We start from the raw sequence: 20,939 nt of genomic DNA, 5'->3' as shown, positions 1-20,939 counted from the left end.
CTAAAGATTAAGGGCCCTCCAAACATAGAATACTATTCAGCCTTAAAAAGGAAGCAAATTCTGTCACATGCTACAACATGGACGATCCTGAAGGACATTATGCTAAATGCAATAAGCCAGGCACAGACAAAGTACTATGACTTCATTTATATAAGGTAACTAGAACAGTCAAATTCACAGTGACAAAAGTAGAAGGGTGGTTGCCAGGGGCTGGGGGCAGGGGGCTAGAGAGCTGTTGTTCAATGGGTACAGAGTTGTAGTTTGAAGGGATGAAAAGAGTTCTGGAGACTGGTTACAACCAATGTGAATGCACTTAACACTACCAAACCATAAAGAATTATGCACCATGGTTAAGATGGTAAATTTTACATTCTGTGTATTTTATCACAATTAAAAAAAAATTAAAGGTCCTCTATCATGTGATATACTATTATACTTGTTGCATATTCAATAAACATTAGAACTTTCAAACTATACTTGCCAGAGACTAGGTACCATATCGGAGGAAGGAAGAAATGAAATAAATACAAAGAATTTTGTCTTTGGGAGTTGAAATTTAATTGGGAGGCTGGACAAAAATACATAAAGATATAATTTTTTAAAATAAAGGTAATACAAAACAAAATTCCAATATTGCACCAAATGAAGAGGGAAAGTGAATTATAAAGCAATAGTAAGAGTAACTGAGTAAGAATCATTGGGATCAGCATGAGAACTGAGGTTATTTGAAGGAGGAAAGAGAACCCAGTGAAGTATAGAAATGGTGAAACAACAGCACTATTCAAGACATACGGTGAATCTAGTAAGTTTTGAAAGAAATCATCAAAATGCACATTTAACTCTTTTATAAAAATGAAACCTACATTACTAAGTTCTAATTAAGTGCCCAAAATATTACCTTTCACGTTCCATTTGCCTTAAATGATCATTTTTTATAGCTTCAATCACTAAGTTAGTATGTGGATCATCCTGGGAAAATAAAATTGTAAAGAAAAATGAATAATTCAGAAGTAAACACCAGGAACTTGGATTTCTAGTCAACCTCACCACTAATTAGCTGTATAAAATGTAGAGTAAATTCGTCTTTCTAATTATTTTTCCTTACACAAAGTAGATCTTTTTTCTTATTTCTCCACTGAACTAACATAAATTCTAAGCAGCTGGTAAAAGGTCAGGCCGGAAAGAATATGATCAAGTACACAGAAGCTGTGTGACATTACACATTCTAAACTCAAATATAAATGCTTTAATGATCACCAATTACCTAGTATGAGCCATATCTCTACTCCCACAGATGATTTTTTCACAATATATATAATTTTTTTCTCAGCATGAAAGTAATATATAATAGTTAACATCTACCCAGCACTTACTATATTCCAGGAACTGTTTTAAGTATTTCACATGTATTACCTCATTTAATCCTCATAACTCTATAAGGTAGGTTATTATAATTAGTCCTATTTTATATATAAAGGAACTGAGGCACAAGGAGAGTCAGTACTGAGTGATGGAGTCAGCCACTATGCTGCAACACCCTTATAATCTGTGAAAAAAATCTATGAAGTTTATCTTAGGAAATTGACATTGTTACACCATTTTGATCTATAAATACGGGCAATTTCATAGGGTTTGACTTAATATAAAATAATATAGTAGTATACCAATAATGTATGTGTAAAAATATGGAAAATATTTTAAAAGCATTAAAAAAAATAATCTCATTGCCCAGAAATTACTGTTTCAATTTTGGTGTATTTTCTTCTAGTTTTGTTCATGAATGGGTGTATATCTGTGTTTTCTCACTTAACATAACATATTTCCTCAGGTCTTTGAAAGTATGACTTTTGTATTATGCTCCATTCTACGAATAAAGATAAGGAATTACTTCTTTCCATTCTTGATATATTTAGTATATTTTAGTTCCCTCTGCTCAACAACGACTGAAGAAATAGTCAAAAAAGGCTTTAGGATTACTTGGTCAAGATATTACTCTTAAAGAATGACATGCAACCTTATTTTTCATAACATTCTTCCCCCCTTTTTTTTTTTACTAAAATTGTCTGTTTTAACCATAATCCCTAGCTCTATTTCAATAGAGTCCCATTCTCAACCTAATTTAATAACAAATGAAAATTATAAAATGCATTAATTAATTAAAACATATTAACATAGGGCTGGGAGAAACCTAAGAAGTCATCCATTCCAACTTTTCATTTCTGGAAACAAAAAAGCATGGATAACTAAGATCTGACTACATAACAGTCTTCTTCATACTCACATTTGGTGAAATATATTTATCATCTTCATCAATTTCTAATGGAACAGCAATCAATTTTTGGAATGCCTTCTTCATTTTTTCTTGATCTCCAACAGCAAAGTAACTAAGAATTAGGTTGAAGCCTGCCTTCAGATTTGGTGCCATACTCATTATGTGCTCAAATGAATTAATAGCATCTGAATACTGACCAGTTTTAATAAATGTAACTCCAATGTTCTGCATAATTTTAATTCTAAAGAAAAATAAACACAGATTAGCTTTAAAAGTCTGGACTCTTTAATTGGTAGTCAAGACATTCCACAAATAGTTTCCTCCTTTTCTTTCCCACTTTATTCTTTTGTTTTGTTTTATTAAAGCTTTACTGAGGTTTAATTTACATATCATGAAATTCACTTGTTCTAAGTATATGATTCAGTGATTACTGCTGTATTTACACAGTTGTGGGACTATAACTACATTCTTACTCTAAGTCATTTCCATCACCCTAGAAAGAAAACCTGTGCCGATTAGCAGTCACTCCCCATTCTCATGTCCAGCCCTAGGCAACTGCTAATCTACTTTCTGACTCCCTGGATTTGCCTTTCCTAGACATTGCATATAATGGAGTCACACAATATGTGACATTTTGTGCTGGCTTCTTTTTATTCGGTGAGGAAGACTAGCCCTGAGCTAACATCTGTTGCCAATCTTCCTCTTTTTGCTTGAGGAGGATCATCCCTGAGCTAACATCCGTGCCAACCTTCCTCTATTTAGTATATGAGACACGGCCACAGCATGGCTTGATGAGCGGTGTGTAGGTCCTCACCCAGGATCTGAACCTGCGAACCCCAGGCCACTGAAGCAGAGCACGTGAATTTAACCACTACACCAACGGGCCAGCTCCAACTGTCTAGCTTCTTTTAATTAGCATAATCTTTTGAAGGTTCCTCCATACTGTAGCATGTGTCAGTACTTCATTCGTTTTATATAGCCAAATAATGCTCCATAGTATGAATATACCACATTTATTTATCCGTTGCCTACTTGATGGACATTTGATTGTTTCCACTTTTTGGCTATTATGAATAATGCTGCTATGAACATATGCAAACAATCCCTTGTTTTCATTTCTCTTGGGAATATATGTAGGAATGGAATTGCTGGGCGTATGGCAAATTTGTATTTAACTTTTTAAGAAACTGCCTAATTATTTTCCAAAGTGGTTGTACCATTTTATATCCCCAATGTACGAGGTTTCCAAATTTTCTACATCTTCTTCAATACCTGTTATTATCTTTTGATTAGAGTCATTCTAACGGATGTGATCTCATCTTATTTGTAACCACTCCTCAACAAAATGCCTCTGTTTCAACTAAATCTGTCTATTCATAATTGTCTGATCAGATCATAAACACTGCTATTTCCCCGACTCGTCTCGTGGCGTCCCATGTCTGGAATGTTACCCCTTCTCTCCTCTCACTTAGACTGCCTTCACAAAATCTTTCCTGACCATTCTTGTTCTCAAAAATTATTCCCTCAACTGAATTACCACAGCAACCCTTAAGTATTGATTATTAAGCACTTAACCTACACTATCTAATATTATCATCTTTGTCTAAAATGTTCAAATTCTTGGCCTCACCTGGGTTCAAAGTACCTCAACAACATTGTGTTCATAAGCTAGATATTTACTGATGATAATGAGATATCATGCATAATTCAAAAATAAATGATCACTAAAGGTGGCATTTACAAATAAATTAACTTTCACAGAGGAACTGTACTGTGTCTACGGGAAATTATGACCAGTAAACATCCTGGAAACCTTCTATGTTCCCAAGGTTATTACCAGACCATAAGGTAATTTACTGTTTCTGCTCTTTAAATATTATAGGAATAGAAAATATCTCAGCTTCACTCACCTCCCCATCCTCTAAGATTCAAAAGCAATCGCTTCCTTTCGCTATTTTTTTTTCCTCTTTTAAGGAAGATTAGCCCTGAGCTAACATCTGCTGCCAATTTTCCTCTTTTTACTGAGGAAGACTGTCCCTGAGCTAACATCCGTGCCCATCTTCCCCTACTTTATATGTGGGATGCCTACCACAGCATGGCTTGCCAAGCGGTGCCATGTCTGCACCCGGGATCCAAACCAGGGAACCTTCGGCCGCCGAAGTGGAACATGTGCACTTAACTGCTGAGCCACTGGGCTGGCCCCTCCTTTCACTATTTTACTCTCAATCTATAACAAGAACGAGGGTCTTAATTTCTAGCCTTGCTTTCCAGATTCTGGTATGTTCTAAAGGACTGTTGTTTTGATTTTGTGTTGGCAATAAGTTGTATTTGGTGTTAATGGCCTGCAGGGTTATACCCTACATAGGCCAATTAGCTTAGTTTTATGTTAACTGATCAGTTATTATGTTTTTAACCCTTAACTTGTCATTAAACAAATGTGTGCAAGCAGTTATAAGGAAAATAGACCAAAACACTACAGATATAACATAAATCTAACACTTCTCACGTACAAACACCTCAAAACGTTCAATCTCCTAACAACAGGTCAGAAGAGTTATCTTGTTTCTGAAAAATAACACAAATTTTACAAAGTTATCATTATGTAAACTTACCTCATTTCTTTATGGACACTTGGAATTTGATCTAATGCCATTCGGTAGAATTTAATGGCTTTGGAATAATTTCTTTGCTTTAAATAAATATTTCCCATATTCACTTTCAATCTTCCTAATGAAAGAAATTAATGAATTTAACATTCTATTTTTTCACTTTTTCTATATATTTTAGATGACCTTAATTCATATTCTTTGAAGCTTTTTTCCAAGTTTGAAGCTTCAGATACTACCTAAAATTCTCACTTTAAAACAGTTATACTGTTTTCATGTATCTGCACACTAATCTTCTGTGAGGAAATGTAACAAGATAGACGGATTCCTGAAAATATGGCTAGAAAACAACTAATTCACAATTTAAACAATTTTAATTAATTTACGATTTTAAACAATTTATAAAACTGGAGCTGTGTTCTTCTAAGAAAAACAAGGGATTTTAAAATTAGACTCAATAATGCCACACACATTTTAATATGACATCAAAGAAAATATTCTGATAAACTTTAATACTGCTACCAAAAAACTACACAGTATAAATGCTAAATATAAACTATGGTCTCTTGGGGATAAATTACAGAGGGGAAAGCATGTTCAAAGGGGTTCCCATGGCTCATTTCACTTGTGATGACAGAATACATTTTTTGTTCACTATTAGGCAATATACCTCACATCAACCATATTTCTTCATTAGTATTTGCATGAATTTTCATATAAATAGTATCTTTAAGCAGGACACATCTATATAAATACAAATTTGTTTAAAGAATAGATCATTTCAGGGGCCGGCCCTGTGGCCGAGTGGATAAGTTCTTGCACTCCACTTCGGCAGCCCAGGGTTTCGCCGGTTCGGATCCTGGGCGCAGACGTGACACCGCTCATCAGGCCATGCTGAGGCGGGGTCCCAAATGCCACAACTAGAAGCACGCATAACTAGAATACACATAACTATATACTGGGGGGCTTTGGGGAGAAGAAGGAAAAATAAAAATTAGAAAATTTTTTTTTAAAAAGTAGATCATTTCATTATAAGGAAGCATAAGGTGGGGAAATGTAAATTAACACTACAAAAGAACTAGACTTATTGGAAAAACTGACTATACACACATACCTGCATTGCTAAACATCTTATTTTTCACTATAACTTGATACGTGTTTAGTGCTTCAGCATACATTTCATTAGCTGAATATTGACTGGCCAAGTTGAAAAGAACCTAAGGAGAAAAATATTGCAAAAAGACAAAAAATGACCATTTTAGGCCCCTTATACCTATAATCTTTCTAGAGATTAAAATCCTACAACAAAGTTAGCTGCTTATATCAAGACACCAAGCCACTTAGGAAATGAAGTATACAGAGAAATGTCTTGCATTCCAAATGCAAGAGCACTGAGCCAAGTAGAGCTGTCCTCTAAATTTCACCTTAATTTTCTATGTGTTCTTTCTAATTTAGGCAGTATTTGCCATCCGTTAATCTAGGAAGACCTACAAAGAATAAATGTGTATTGTTAATGTTGCTAGTGATAAAAGGAATAAGCAAGACAGTGGACCAAATTCTCTTCATAAATTAAACATCATGTGGAAATATCTTAAACTTTAATTTGTATAGTATTTCTCTATATGCAAAAATATAATTTAAGTCATTAAGGTACAGTAAATTATCTTCTTCAAGGTAAAAAAATGATCATAAATTATTCCCTAATCTAAAGAGTCCATGGAATTTAAAAATATTAGTTATAAATAGTAAACATCTAAAAATTCTTATTAATCAAGTCTCAAATATCCTTTTTTCCATTTGTTTGGCATATGAAGACTTTGCCCACTGAAAATACACCCTTTTAACAGCAGTATAAGCATCAAGGAAGTGTCTTTTAAGAAGTAAAAAAATTTTCTTAGAAATTAGTTAGCTTTTTTCCCCCTACCCTCACAGAAAACTGCTTTTTTTGCCTAGTGTGAAGTTCTTGAAAATCACAGACGAGAAAGTCCACATTAGAATCTCATTAAAGTAACCACACAGAACAGAGCATAAATATTAGCAATCTTCAAGAAATAAGAGTCACTGGATGGTGGGTTTGTGAGTACTTAGTAAGTGATTAAAAACAACTTAACTAAATAAAACAAAAAACAAAAAAACTTTGCACGGACCAAAGAAGAGAGTGTCTCATGAACTCAAGATTATTATTAATCTAATTCAGGCACCTGAGGTCCAATGAGATTTAAAAAATAAACGAAAAAAGAAAAAAGACTTCTGGAATCTACAAATCCTAGCCAAAACAATTTTAGCCAACAGCATTTTCATACTTACTGAATAAGTTAAATCCAAATTGATATTTTCTGGAGTTGTAACTTGTTCTCGTTGTCTCACCAAGACTCTTTCTTTTCTTCCTGCATCTTTTGCCTTTTCTAAGGCCTGAAATCAAGTTTATACTTGGTAAACTCCTTGAGCATTACTTATGAGCACGTTATGCATTTGGAAGCTATCTGCATGATGCTTGGTTGGATACGTTATCCACCCTTGGATTCCTAGGATACCCTGCAGGACTCTTACCATCAACTCCCCTTGAACACAAAAGAGCCCAGAGTATTTGTTTAAACTGGAGCTCACCATCATAAAAACCTCATGTGTTTTCCTGGGAAAGGAGAGAAAGTACAAGGAAGAAACTGTCCAGTATATTGCCCCAAGTCAAGTTTCTTCATCACCAGACCTTCCACCACCTTTTAGGACTGACCATGCCTATTTACTTCTTTTTTCCTTGTAACTCCTGAATCTTTAGGTATTTTAATTCCTTTTCGTGAGACAGAAACCTGATGGATTTGTTTGGTTTCTGGGATGCTCAAAGGATAACTGCTACACTGTCTTATAACCGATGCTTAGTTTGGTCTCACATCCTAGTCAGAATGCCAAGAACCTTTTGTTCATTTCCACTGAGAAACTAATCAGTTTTACAGACTGATTAATTCAACATGGGATTTTTTTTTTTTAGGACAAGATAAAAAAGCGCCAGTTCTATGAGATATAAAAGTAGCTTTTTATACTGAATAATTCATTCTAATGGTATTCATTAATCTGACAATTATGTCACAGAAATTATATTTATATGGTATGACAAAGTAACATGAACAAAGAAAATTAAGAAAAAAGATTTAATAATAATAATAACAAAACAAAGTTGGATTCCTAAAAAGCAAACAACGACTCTACAGTTTACTTAAGAAAATATATTTTAGGGTAGTGAGGCTTAAATAAGAAAACAGCCCTTGGTACTGTGTGGATCAAGGAAGCTATGCCTCTCAGCAGGCTCTGAGTCTCATCCATAGCCCACCAGGCTGCACAATTCAATCAACCACGACATTAGAATCTTCTTCCCTACTGAAACGTCCAACATCAAACAGTGTAAAAGCAGCCAAATGTTTTGACATCAGAGCTTATGAAACACAGTTACAATTGCAGGTTCTCAAAATAATTGCTTCAGTGAAAACATATGGCCAGTCAATAGCAAAACAAAAATATTTAACTATACATATGCTTGTAAGTGTGCATATATTAAGGCAGAAACACACATATAACACACACTTCATAACCTTGAATTCTATTAGTTTATGAACTTACCAATTTTAAGTCTCCACAACCGTTGGCAACACAGCTTTCTTCTACCAACTCATTTACTTTCTTCTCTAACTGTCTAATCTTTTCTTCTGGGCTATTAAAGAAAAAAAGTAAGTGTACTTTGAATCATTCAACCACTAAGAATTATACCACAATCTAACTTACTTTTAGCATCACCCATTATGTGCTTTTAAACTTTAAGAATAGGTCACAGATAAGATAAATGTATAAATGGCATTAAACAGCAAACGTACTACTGTTTTTAATAATTACATTAAATAATTATTCATAATAATAGTAAAAATAGCTAAAATTTATTTAGCCCAAGTATCATTTAATACTGATCTAAATGCTTTACCTTAATTATGGCATTTAATCCTCATAATAACAACTGATACAAGTGCTATCATCATTCTCATTTTACTGATAGGGAAACAGGTTTAGGAAGTGAAGGATTATGCTCGGGATTATACAGCTAGTAAGGTACAGAGCCAGGATCTAAATCCCAGTCAGGTAGCTCTAGGATCCACACTGTTATATTTATCATCCCCAAAAGAAAGCAGATCCTTTTTTCAGATCCTATGGCAAAGGAAAACTTAATCCTATGGTTTAGGAAAACTGAAGTCCCTCCAAAAAGAGATAAGACATTATTATTTACTACCAGATAGGTACTCTAGAGAAGATTCCTAACAAGACAAAGAAGTTTAAAAATCCTGATTCCATTAGTAACAAATGGAGTATTCCCAAATCAGTCTCATATCAAAAATAACACTAATGTTATTTTGTTACCACATTCTTCCAGCAAAATACCACAGTACTCTGAATGTACATCGGTGCCTAAATAAAATTTTACTACAAACGTATCAGAATACACAGTTCTCTTAATTCTCTATAAATGGATTTTTAAAAATACTTTTATTTAATTTTTAAAAATTTTTTATTTTTCCTTCTTCTCCCCAAAGCCCCCCAGTACATAGTTGTATACTTTAGTTGTGGGTCCTTCTAGTTGTGGCATGTGGGATGCCGCCTCAGCATGGCCTGATGAGTGGTGCCATGTCCGTGCCCAGGATCCGAACTGGTGAAACTCTGGGCCACTGAAGCAGAGGGCAGAAACCTAACCACTTGGCCATGGGGATGGCCTCTATAAATGGATTTTTTAAAAGAATACAGGAATAAATGTAATAGTATAGATTTGTCTATAGAATCATATTCTTTGGTGGAACCTGACTACCAATTTAGTCAGATGGGATACAAATTTTATTAGCTTATAAAAATCCACAAAATTCTAACTGAGCAATGAGCATAATAATAGATGGTAGTTTTATAAAGGTTACAACGAAGTACAGAATTCTGTTTTCTAGTTATCTGAAACACTCTAATAAATGTCTTTAAATGTTGCTTACAGATTGTTATTATTAAACCTAAAATATAAAATTTTAAAGATAAAAATCTGTAAGGAAACTCTATGAAGATACTCAAAGTAACTATCTTGTCCCTACCAAATGCCAGAAAAATGAACTCTATATGAAAACACTGTTGGATACCTACCTATTCTTCTTCCTTGCATGCAAAATCTAAGATAGTCAAGAGTCTCATTCTCTTGCCAAATGTTTGGTTCAGTCATAGGATTGTGAAGCATTTCTGGCCAATGAGGAAAGAAGACACACCTGCTCGGGGTAGAAGGTACCTGGAAAGATTTTCTTGACTTTTTAAAAGCAACCTAGGAGAGGGGCCAGCCCAGTGGTGCAGCGGTTAAGTGCATACATTCTGCTTTGGCGGCCTGGGGTTCACCAGATCAGATCCTGGGTGAGGACATGGCACTGCTTGGCAAGCCATGCTGTGGTAGGCGTCCCACATATAAAGTAGAGGAAGATGGGCATGGATGTTAGCTCAGGGCCAGTCTTCCCCAAAAATAAATAAATAAATAAATAAAAGTAAAATAAAAGGGACCTAGGTAAGCTGCCGGTGGAGCAGTGGTTAAGTTGACGTGCTCCGCTTTGGCAGCCTGGGAGCCTGGGGTTCACTGGTTCAAATCCTGGGTGCAGACCTACACCCTGCTCATCAAGCCATGCTGTGGCAGCATACCACATACAAAATAGAGGAAGACTGGCACAGATGTTCGCTCAGGGCCAATCTTCCTCACCAAAAAAATTAAAAATAAATAAAAATAAAAGGGACCTCAGACTGAGAACTTTCTGACTCTAGGTTTTATCAACTACTTAGAGGTTTTGAACTCTCATGGCTCCCTTGGGAGCATAAGGATGGGGCAGCTTTCGAGAAAAACCAAGAGAATCAAAGAGAAGCTGAACCAGGGATGATGTTACTGAGCAGTTAAATTAACCATCCCTAGAACAGCCCTTCCTTCAGATTTCCCATTATATAATATAATAAATGTTCTTATTGTGTGTCTGTTTTTCTGATGAGTCTTGTGTTGTTAGCAAGTGAAATGATCCTAAATGACATAATATTTAAGTAAAATAACATACTTTTATTAGCAAACATGCTGCCATTAACTAGGATACAAAGTAATCTGATTTTCTATAGAAGTTCCTTGTTGGCAAAAAAGGGAAACTATGTAATTTATACAACAGCCCAAATACTGGGTTTTAAGAATTACAATTTTAAAAACATCTATTATATAGAAGCAAAATAAAACATACTGGTTAATAGCATAAGCTCTGGAAGAGACAACCTGGGTCAAATCTTAGTCCTGCCATTTATTGTGTTACCAAGATCTCCGTGCTTTACTTTCTCTCGCTATGAACTAATGATAAAAACAGCTCAGTCTTCATTTATTTACAGCACTTGCATAGTGCTTGGCACACAGCGAGTACTTGGAAACACTGGCTTCTATTACTATTTGTAAAATGTGTACATCAGTGGTACTCAGGTATCAGTACATGTATACAGCTGAATTTATACCACAGCTTTTTGGCTACTCTGTAGCCACTTGCACAAAAGTAAGTTAATTCTATAAAAAAATTAAATTTCTCAGTATTTTTCTTTTTAAAGATTTTATTTTTTTCCTTTTTTTCCCCAAAGTCCCCTGGTATATAGTTGTGTATTTTTAGTTGTGGGTCCTTCTAGTTGTGGCATGTGGGACGCCGCCTCAACATGGCCTGATGAGCAGTGCCATGTCCACACCCAGGACTCAAACCGGTGAAACCCTGGGCCATCAAAGCAGAGCATGTGAACCTAACCACTCGGGCATGGGGTCAGCCCCCCTCAATATTGATAAGATAACTAACCTTTTATTTGTTCTCTTAAATCTTTTCTTTGAAATGTCCTTTTAAAATAAGCACATCTTACTCCATTTACAATCCCATTTGGCCTTCAAGAGAATACTGGTGCTCATAAAAATTAGACATATCTTCAAGCCAAATAATATTACAATAAAACTTTACAGAACACACATAGCTGTTTTTCTTAGACTTGATTCTTTTGCTAGTTTCAAGAACTAAGGATGATGTTTTGATTACTATCCTGCTGACACAAACTTTTAAAATACTTAAGAATTATATATTTGTAAAATAAAAATACAAAACATGCAACAACAACAACAAAACAACAGCCTCAGGACTTGCATACCTATCTTCGTTTTTGGCTTCCAGAGGAGGAGCAGGGCCTCTTGACTGACCAAGGGGGTCAAACGCAGAGCCTGAGACACAATTCAAGAGTGCGCATTTAATTTGCGATGCAGCATAATTGAAGAAAAACGAAACCTTGCACAACTTACTTAATTTACCTATTTATAAAATGGCTTAGATTCCTTATTTATAAAATGGGAAGGACATTTATTATATCTAGACAAAAATTTCATATATCAAGAAATTAGTAAGATTTTTAACATACATAAATCTATGTAAACAAAACTCATGTGTTAACATGTAAAAACAAAAATGAGATACTGTCTACTAGTATTTACTTCCTCCCACGGTAATCTATCCCTATTATGAACTCTAAATTATCAATCACGTCAGTAATAACCTGGTACTGGCTTTTTAATTTTCCTTATTGGTTTAATAAACATTAATTTTTGTCATAATTTTATTTTAAAACTATTATATGTAAAATTTACATATATGTAATTTACATATATGTAAACTTATATATGTAAATATTATTTTCACCTTTAATTTTTTAAATTGAGCCATAATTATATAAAATAAAATGCACACATTTTTAATGTACAAGTCAGTACATTTTGAGAGATTGCATGCCCGTACAACTATCACCCCAACTGAGATGCAGATCATTTTCATCACCCCTTTCCTTTCTTAATGTACCTAAAATAATGGCACATCTTATAATCAATGGCATGTTAGATTTTATTTTAACTGGTAATAATATTTACACATACAAAAACAGTAAAAAGATGAAAAGATCTGAAAGAAATTACTAGTAATGATAACAAACCTCTCAAAGCTGCTTTCGTAAAACCAGCTGCTCTCACTGCTGTCATAGGTCTAGCAACTCCATCCTTAAAAGAATAAGAATCATTTAAAAAGTGTTCTTAAATAACATCTACCTCTTATTTACAGTTCTGTAGATGACACATATCTTAATACAGCTCTAATTTTTAGCGCTTATTTTTAATCACTATCTGCTTATTCCTTACTTCTGCCTCCTCCTATGTCAATCCTGTCTCTACTTTCCCTTTCCCCTATAAAATTTCAGTTCCTTGATCTAACTGGGCTTACTGTCAGTTTGAAAAAAAAAACTAATGGATTTTTATATATAGCTTGTTAGCTAGCTGCTTTCCTACTTTCCGTTGGTCTCCTATGTGCCTACGAGAGAACCCACAGAAATTTCTGTAAATGATAGCACAGGAAAAATGGGCCCCAGAGTACACCATACAAGCAAAGTGTCAGCCCCATGTCCACTACTCAATGGGATTTCATTTGAGACCCGAGTAAACAAATCCAAAGAGACTCTGCCTCCAAATATTTAGAACAATCCAACCTGTAGCCCATGACTTAAAGAATGAGGGTCATTATGTAAGTAATATGTTCAACGTTTTAAGATAATATAATAAAGAAAAAAAAACTTTGGTAATATTCGAAGTCACAAGAGAGAGCCAACATGAACAACCCCATGACAGAGATACCTGAAGAGCCCCTGTCATTGGTCTTCCCATTGATGATGCCAGGGATGTCTTGGACTAGTAAACAGAAAACTAAGTTAAAATGATTCTAAAAAACATCCACATTTAATTTTATAAACCAAGTTACAAAAGTTTTCTTCAAAACTTTTTTTCTTCATTCTACTGGCAAGTAAACCTAACATAATTGTTTCCATTTATCCCCTCAGCATATAGGATCAAACTATAAAACTCTAAAAGAGGTGTCAGCAAACCACAACCCTCAGCCTTTGTAAATAAAGTCGTATTGAAACACAGCCACACCTCATTTGTCTGCACACTGTCTCCGGCTGACTGCACTGCAAATGCAGGGTTGGGCAGCTGCAGCAGGGACTATCTGACCTGCAATCCCTAAACTGTCTGGCCCTTCACAGAAAAAGTCTGCTGTCTCCTATTCTGAAACATCACCAAAAATCAAACCCATGAGTAATACACGCTTGGGCTGATTAATAACAGCATGTTTCACAAGACACACAGTTAGATTACATATAAGGCTACTTTCTTCATTCACATATGGGGTGAGCATGAAGGCAAGTGCCCTGGACCTCCAGGTTCTGAAACCATTTTTCCGACCCCTAAGAAATATTATCATAAGGACTAGAAAAAGCTATTCTACTTCATTCTTCCATCTTTCTCCCATTCTTCTATTATTTCATGTAAGTTAAAACATCCAAATTTGAGCAAAGTTTAGAAGATTTTCCTCTATGGATTTTTATATAGCATCTTTCCTCCAATGATCTCAAATAAAAGACCCAAATACATGCCTCTGAAATTTTTCTTAAATTTTATTTTTTCATGTATTAGTTAGTAACTTTTAAAATTATACACATTGTTACATTTATATAACATATAACTTCACACAAAATATATGAATGGAATACACATGAGACTTGGTTATATTATACAGAAAATGAAAAGAAGTCAATTAACAAACACGAGATTTACCAATAAAGGGGTAATATTTTCTGATATATTTACAATCAAAATGACTAGAATATTCAAAGTTATTAATCAAATTACACTTTTATAATGTTCATAACTACCCAAAATAGAAAATATATCTGGGTCATGGACTGAAAGACAGCCAAAGTTATGTAGAATTGCCTAAAGTGAACTCATGTATGAGAAAAAGCATCTTAATATCTTCAGCTTAAGAAAACCTACCCCATATCCAGTAGCTACAGGTCTAGTAACTGCTGTGCTTGGTATTTTAGCAGTTATCTTGGGGAGGAAAAAAAACATAGTTAATAGAATCCAGATTAAGCTATATAATAGAAAAGTAGAAAAGAAATAGAAAAGAGAGACATATTTATATAATATTTAGGATAATTTCTTTTACGTTATCCTAAATATTAAGGAGCTCAGATATTTTAAGTATTGAGAAAAGGATTTATTCTAGAATTAATTTTAAAGTAGAAAAGGGACTTCAGAATGACCTGAGATGCCAATAAGAAAGATTAGCTTTTCATGGTTGCATCTATCCTTCATTACGCGTATTTATTACTGCCATCCACTAGGATCTGGAGTCAGAGAATCTGGGTTTGAATCTCAGTGCGCCCTCTACTAGCTGTGTTTCTTTTATCTCTTTGACCCTAAATTTTCTCATCTTTGAAATAAGGATACAAAGTATGCTGATCACATATTTGTAGTTAGAATCAAACAGGACCATGTAGATGAAAATGTCCTAAACATGTTAGTTATTAGGCATATTTGTTTGAAATATTTAATTAAAACATCATTAGTAGAAGAGTTCTACTTCTGGCTATGATAGACTACTATTTTAAACAACTTTATCACTAAGAACCACTAAAAAAGCTAGGGACAAAATTATTTTTGTAAAAACTCAGTCTGGTCACATGAGAGAACCATGCAGGCAGTGAAGAATTACAAGGTCTCAAGATAAGGAAAAGGGAAGGCTAGAGAGGTGATCCTGCATTTGGGCCTGCTTTTCTCCTAGAGACATCTGTTAATCCCAAAGGCATGGCTGAGAAGCTGAACATAGCTTTTTACAGACTCACAGGTCTTAAGAGAGAAACACTGGAGTTGGGGACCTGCCAAGGTGGCAGCACTGGTAATCCTCCAGGCTTTGGATTGTGATCTCAAAAGGCTACACTCTAAGACTGAAAAGTAAAGTAGAGGTAAACCAGTCCTCATAAGGACTGAAGTCCAATTTACAATCAACTCAAACTCAACTGGATCAAGGTGGTCCAGGATTCCCAGTGCCTCTAGGGCCACAAGCAAAAGTAAATTCTCTCTAGTAAAAGATGAAATCCCCTAGAGCTGTGCTATCCAATAGAACTTTTCTGCAGCTGCCCTGTCTGATAAGATAGCTGCTAGCCACATGTGGCTGCTGAGCATTTGAAATGTGGCTGGTGTAACAAGGATCTGAATATTCAAATTTTATTTAATTTTAAATAATTTAAATGTAAATACCTACAGGTGATTAGTGGTTATCATACTGGACAGCAGAGAGATATAGCCTTAAATTATCTCTAAAATTTTTCATTTACAATGTCTAGCTTTCAATAAAAAACAACCAGACAAATAGGAGGCAAGACTACCTAACCAAAAGCCAAAAGAAATAAAAGAATGGAAAGAAACCCAGAAGGGGATAACACAATGGAAATATCAGACACCGACTTTAACATAACTATGCTTAATATGTTCAATGAATTAAAAGACAAGATTGACAGTTTCAGCAGAGAACTGGAGACTATAAAAAAGGAATAGAAATGTTAGAAGTAAAAAATCGTTGAAGATAATGCAAAATTTGGCATTGTCCAAGACGTAGTAAAATACTAATATATATACTAGATTCTAATAAGTTAAAGATGAGTATCGTAATCTTTAGGAAAACATTAAAAAATAGTTAAAGAATGTAAACTCCCAAGATAACAGTGGGAGTAAATGGAATAATAAAAACAATCAAACGAAAGAAGACAAGAATAAACAGAAAATGAAACATAAAAGAGGCAGGAATAAACAAAAAGCAAATAGTAAGACAATAAATGTAGACCAAATCAGTAATTTCATTAAACGTAAATGGACTAAAATACTTCACTAAAAGAATAAGGTTATCAGACCGTATTTAAAAAACAGAACTCAATTACATGCTGTTAATAAGAAACACATCTTAAATATATGGATATGGAAAAGTTGGAAGTAAAAAGATGGGAAAGACATATCACACAAACACTACACAGAAGAGAGCTTGAATAGCTCTATCAATATACTAACATCTGACAAAATAGACAAACTATTACTAGAGATATAAGGACATTTCATAACAATGAAAAGCTCAATTTACCATGAAAATGTAACAATTTTAAATATTTTTGCTCCAAATATATAAAGCAAAAATCTAAAGAAAAGAAATAAACCCACAATCATAGTGTAAAATTTGACCATAACTGTCTCATTAATAATAGAACTAGTAGGCCCCCCAAAAAAGATAAGTAAAAATATCAAACACTTGAACAAAACCATAACAAAGTTGACCTAAGTGACAAATAACAGGTCTTAGAAAAAGCTAAAAAGAAAGGATATAGATCTCAGCAATTTTTTCCATGAAAACAAACACAAGGAAAGAGACCATTATTCTTTTTAAATACTTACTAATGACTTAATCTGTTTCTTTTGGGTCTTTTTATTCTTAGCATTGGATTGCTCTCTTCAGAAAGACTGGATACTACACTGTCTCTTCTTTCATTCACCTTACACTCTCACCCGCAATGCCTTTCCTCTCATATCTCAAGGTCAGTCTTAACTGCACACATCCTTTAACATTTAACTGTAAATTTATCTTCTAAGGCAGCCTCTTCTGATTGTTCTAACTAGTGATAAATAACCTCTCTTTGTGGTCCCATACCAATTTACACTCTTTTTTATGACAATATTACATGACGCTTTATAATATCTGTGTCCATTTTATTTTCCTTCCTAAGATTAGAAGGTCCTTTGGAGCTAGCTAGAATTTTATCCCGCTTAAGTGAGCCTAGTACCTTTCATATAAAAGCTATACAATTTTTCCCCATTTAATATAAGTAGAGTGTGATGAAAATATCATTCAACAGGGGGCCAAGAGACCTAAGCTCTAGCCCAGTACAGACAGCTGTGAGACTTCTGGCCTCTCGTGGCTTCAGTTCCCTCATCTGTAAAATGAGGATCTCGAAGTCACTTCTAAAGATCACTGAAGGGCCAGCCTGGTGAAACTTTATCACCTGATGTCTGATAACTCAAATCACTGTTAACTCAAACTGTTCACTTATTTACTAAGTCATGCAATAAAGATTTATGAAGCACCAACAGTAGTCAAAGAAAAGAACAATGAATAAAACAGTCTGCCTCTTCAAAAAGCTTATAGTCTAGTCATTAGCCTAGCAGAAGAACTCAACCTAGGATTTTTCTTTCCATAATAAAGGTAACCTTAAAATTCAAAAATGGGTTGTGGAACGTGTAGTCAAGAATTAACTTTACCTAAAGAGAGTCTGGCTTTGCCCTTGGCTACTAGGAGGTGATCTCTAAGCCCCGGAAGTGTTCTGGCTGATATATTTTTGTTTGTCCAGGGGCTTTGGCCACCAGGTAATCTAACAACATGATTTATAATGTGAGCTTTGGGACACATAATATCAGTTCCAACTTCCAGAGGTACCAGCCCAAACCTCCATGAGGTGCTGGCGACTAAGGGTCAGCCATGCAGACAATACGTGATGGAGCTCCAGTGAAAACTCTAGATACCAAAGTCATAGGTGGGCTTCTCTGGCTGGCAACCCTCTCTAAGTATTGTCATCACATAATTGCCAAGAGGAGTTAATGCCATCCAGGAATCCACAGGGAAAGGACAACCAGAAGTTACATATTTGGACCCCCTCCCCCGACTCTGCCCTATATGTGTCTTCCTTTGGTGGCTTTTAACCTGTATCCTTCCCTTGTGAATGAACCATTGAGTGTAACTGCTTTCAGTGAGATCTGTGAGCCCTTTCAGAGTATTAAACCTGAAGGTGGTTTTGGGAACCCCCTGAACTTGCAGTTGGTGTCAGAAGTGATGACAGTCTTGTGGAGAACTATGTCCTCTAACTGTTTAGTTGGCTAAACTCATTGCAGGGAACCACACTAAATTAACTTATATAAATGTGCTGGGCAAACTACTCACAAGATCCTTTCCATCTTAAGTGCTTTAATACTGATGATTTATTTTTGCTAAATACTGTGTACAGCAGGGAGGAAAGGGAGAAAGTGACAAAGTGAGGGAAGGACAGGAGGACATTTCATCCAAAGCAGAGGAGTTGCTTATATCAGAGTTTCTCAACATTGGCACCATTGACCTTTTGCTGAAAAATTCTTTATTGAGGGGGTGGGGGTTGTCCTGTGCATTCTATGATGTTTAGATTCACCCAAGTTGTGACAACCAAAAATATCTCCAGGCTAAAGGTCCCCTGGGGCGAGTGTCGGGGAGGACTGAGAACCACTGTTATACAGTAGTGGGCACCTGTGGAGAGGCAGTTTTAAAAACAGAACATTAGGAATAGACTTGCAGTACCTAGTACTAACCTTGTTTATTTTCAACTACAAAAGAAGCTTGGCATGTTTCATGCACTGTGGAAGGCAGATGTTCATGCTTTGCATGACATATACAAAAATTTATTTATTTTTCATTGACGTCACATTGGTTTATAACATTACATAGATTTCAGCTGTACATCATCATATTTCAACTTCTGTATAGACCACATCGTATTCACCACCAAAAGTCTAGTTGCCATCCATCACTGTACGTGCATCCTTTTACCCCTTTTGCCCTCCTCTCGCTCCCCTTTCCCTAGGGTAACCACCAATCTATTCTTTGTATCTATATGTGTGTTTGTTTGTTGTTGTTGTTGTTTAATCTTCCACATGCGTGAAATCATATGGTATTTGGCTTTCTCTGACTGACTGACTTCACTTAGTATAATACTTTCAAGGTCCATCCAGGCTGTTGCAAATGGTAAGTTTTCATCTTTTTTATGGCTGAGTAGTATTCCATTGATCTATTCTTGATCTATTCATCCATTGATGGGCACGTAGGTTCCTTCCAAGTCTTGGCTATTGTGAATAATGCCACAATGAACATAGGCGTGTATTTACCTTTTAAAATTAGTGTTTCCATGTTCTTTGGATAAATACCCAGGAATGGAATAGGCAGATCATATGGTAGTTCTATATTTCATTTTTTGAGGAATCTCCATATTGTTTTCCAGTACATGACATAAACAAAAATTTTAACAATACTGAGAAGAATCACTCTATCAATTTATTTACTGGTGGAAGATGAATTAATGAAGGGTCATTAATCAAGGAAGGAGTAATTTGTAAATTAAGCCCTAACATTTTGAAGTATCAATATTTATGTAACTTTAAAATTAGAAATATTTTTTTAAACAATTAGTACTTTAGATAAATATATTCCAATGCTTTACATAAATGATATTTATATTCTCGAAAGAATAAAAAAATCCTCTTATCTAAAATACTTTAAAATTCATTTACTGGATATACTAAAAACTACAAAATATTGCTGAAAGAAATTAAGGAAGACACAAATAAATGGAAAGATATCCATGTTCATGGATTGGAAAATGTAATACTGCTAAGATGCCCATACTACCTAAGGCGATCTACAGATTCAGTGCAATCCTTACCAAAATCCCAATGGCATTTTTTTAAGAAATAGAAAAATTCATCCTAAATTTTATTTGGAATCTCAAGGGACTCGGAATAGCCAAAACAACTCTGAAAATGAAGAACAAAATTGGGGGACTCACATTTCTTGATTTCAAAGCTTATTACAAAGCTACAGTAATCAAAACATTGTGGTACTGGCATAAAGACAGATTAAATAGACCAACAGACTAAAGAACACAGAAAAAACTCTCGTGTATATGGTCAAATGACCTTCAACGAGGGTGCTAAGACCACACAATGGGGAAAGGTCAGTCTCTCCAACAAATGGTGCTGGGAAAACTGGATATCCACATGCAAAAAAAATGAAGTTAGATCCTTATCTTATACTCAAAATGGATTAAAGGTCCAAACCTAAAATCTAAAACTATAAAATTCTTAGAAGAAAACAGAGAGGAAAAGTTTCATGACACTGGACTTAGCAGTGATTCTTGGATGTGACACCAAAAGCCCAGGCAACAAAAGGAAAAACTGACAAATGGGACTACATCAAACTTAAAAACTTTTGTGCATAAATCAACATAAGGGTATAATCAACAGAGTGAAAACGCAACCTATGGAATGGGAGAAAATATTTGCAAATCATATATCTGAT

The 20,939-nt window shown here is 34.9% G+C and overlaps 1 protein-coding gene across 9 annotated transcripts in view; it reads right to left on the bottom strand.

Moving 5' to 3' along the window:
• IFT88 (intraflagellar transport 88) overlaps nucleotides 1–20,939 on the bottom strand; it is a 135,221-nt gene that overhangs the window by 95,669 nt on the left and 18,613 nt on the right. For 4 of the 9 annotated variants that reach the window (XR_006532511.2, XM_014837166.3, XM_070520368.1 and 1 more), the window contains 10 exons: nucleotides 14,792–14,848; nucleotides 13,595–13,648; nucleotides 12,904–12,967; nucleotides 12,076–12,145; nucleotides 8,491–8,581; nucleotides 7,186–7,290; nucleotides 5,993–6,095; nucleotides 4,885–4,999; nucleotides 2,282–2,513; nucleotides 899–969 (listed from right to left, as the gene is read on the bottom strand). Coding sequence is in view for 7 of the 9 variants with exons in the window: in XM_014837166.3 (XP_014692652.1) it covers nucleotides 899–969; nucleotides 2,282–2,513; nucleotides 4,885–4,999; nucleotides 5,993–6,095; nucleotides 7,186–7,290; nucleotides 8,491–8,581; nucleotides 12,076–12,145; nucleotides 12,904–12,967; nucleotides 13,595–13,648; nucleotides 14,792–14,848 (962 nt within the window). In the remaining 2 variants the exon portion in view is untranslated. Of the gene's footprint in view, nucleotides 1–898; nucleotides 970–2,281; nucleotides 2,514–4,884; nucleotides 5,000–5,992; nucleotides 6,096–7,185; nucleotides 7,291–8,490; nucleotides 8,582–12,075; nucleotides 12,146–12,903; nucleotides 12,968–13,594; nucleotides 13,649–14,791; nucleotides 19,116–20,939 lie in introns of all 9 variants that reach the window. The other 5 variants (XR_011506822.1, XM_070520364.1, XM_070520367.1 and 2 more) reach the window with 3 other exon arrangements.

Source organism: Equus asinus, chromosome 11 (assembly GCF_041296235.1).
Source record: "Equus asinus isolate D_3611 breed Donkey chromosome 11, EquAss-T2T_v2, whole genome shotgun sequence".
Classification (NCBI taxonomy): Eukaryota; Metazoa; Chordata; class Mammalia; order Perissodactyla; family Equidae; genus Equus; species Equus asinus.
Note: the sequence above shows the minus strand (reverse complement) of the source record. Positions and strands in the feature narration are given on the sequence as shown.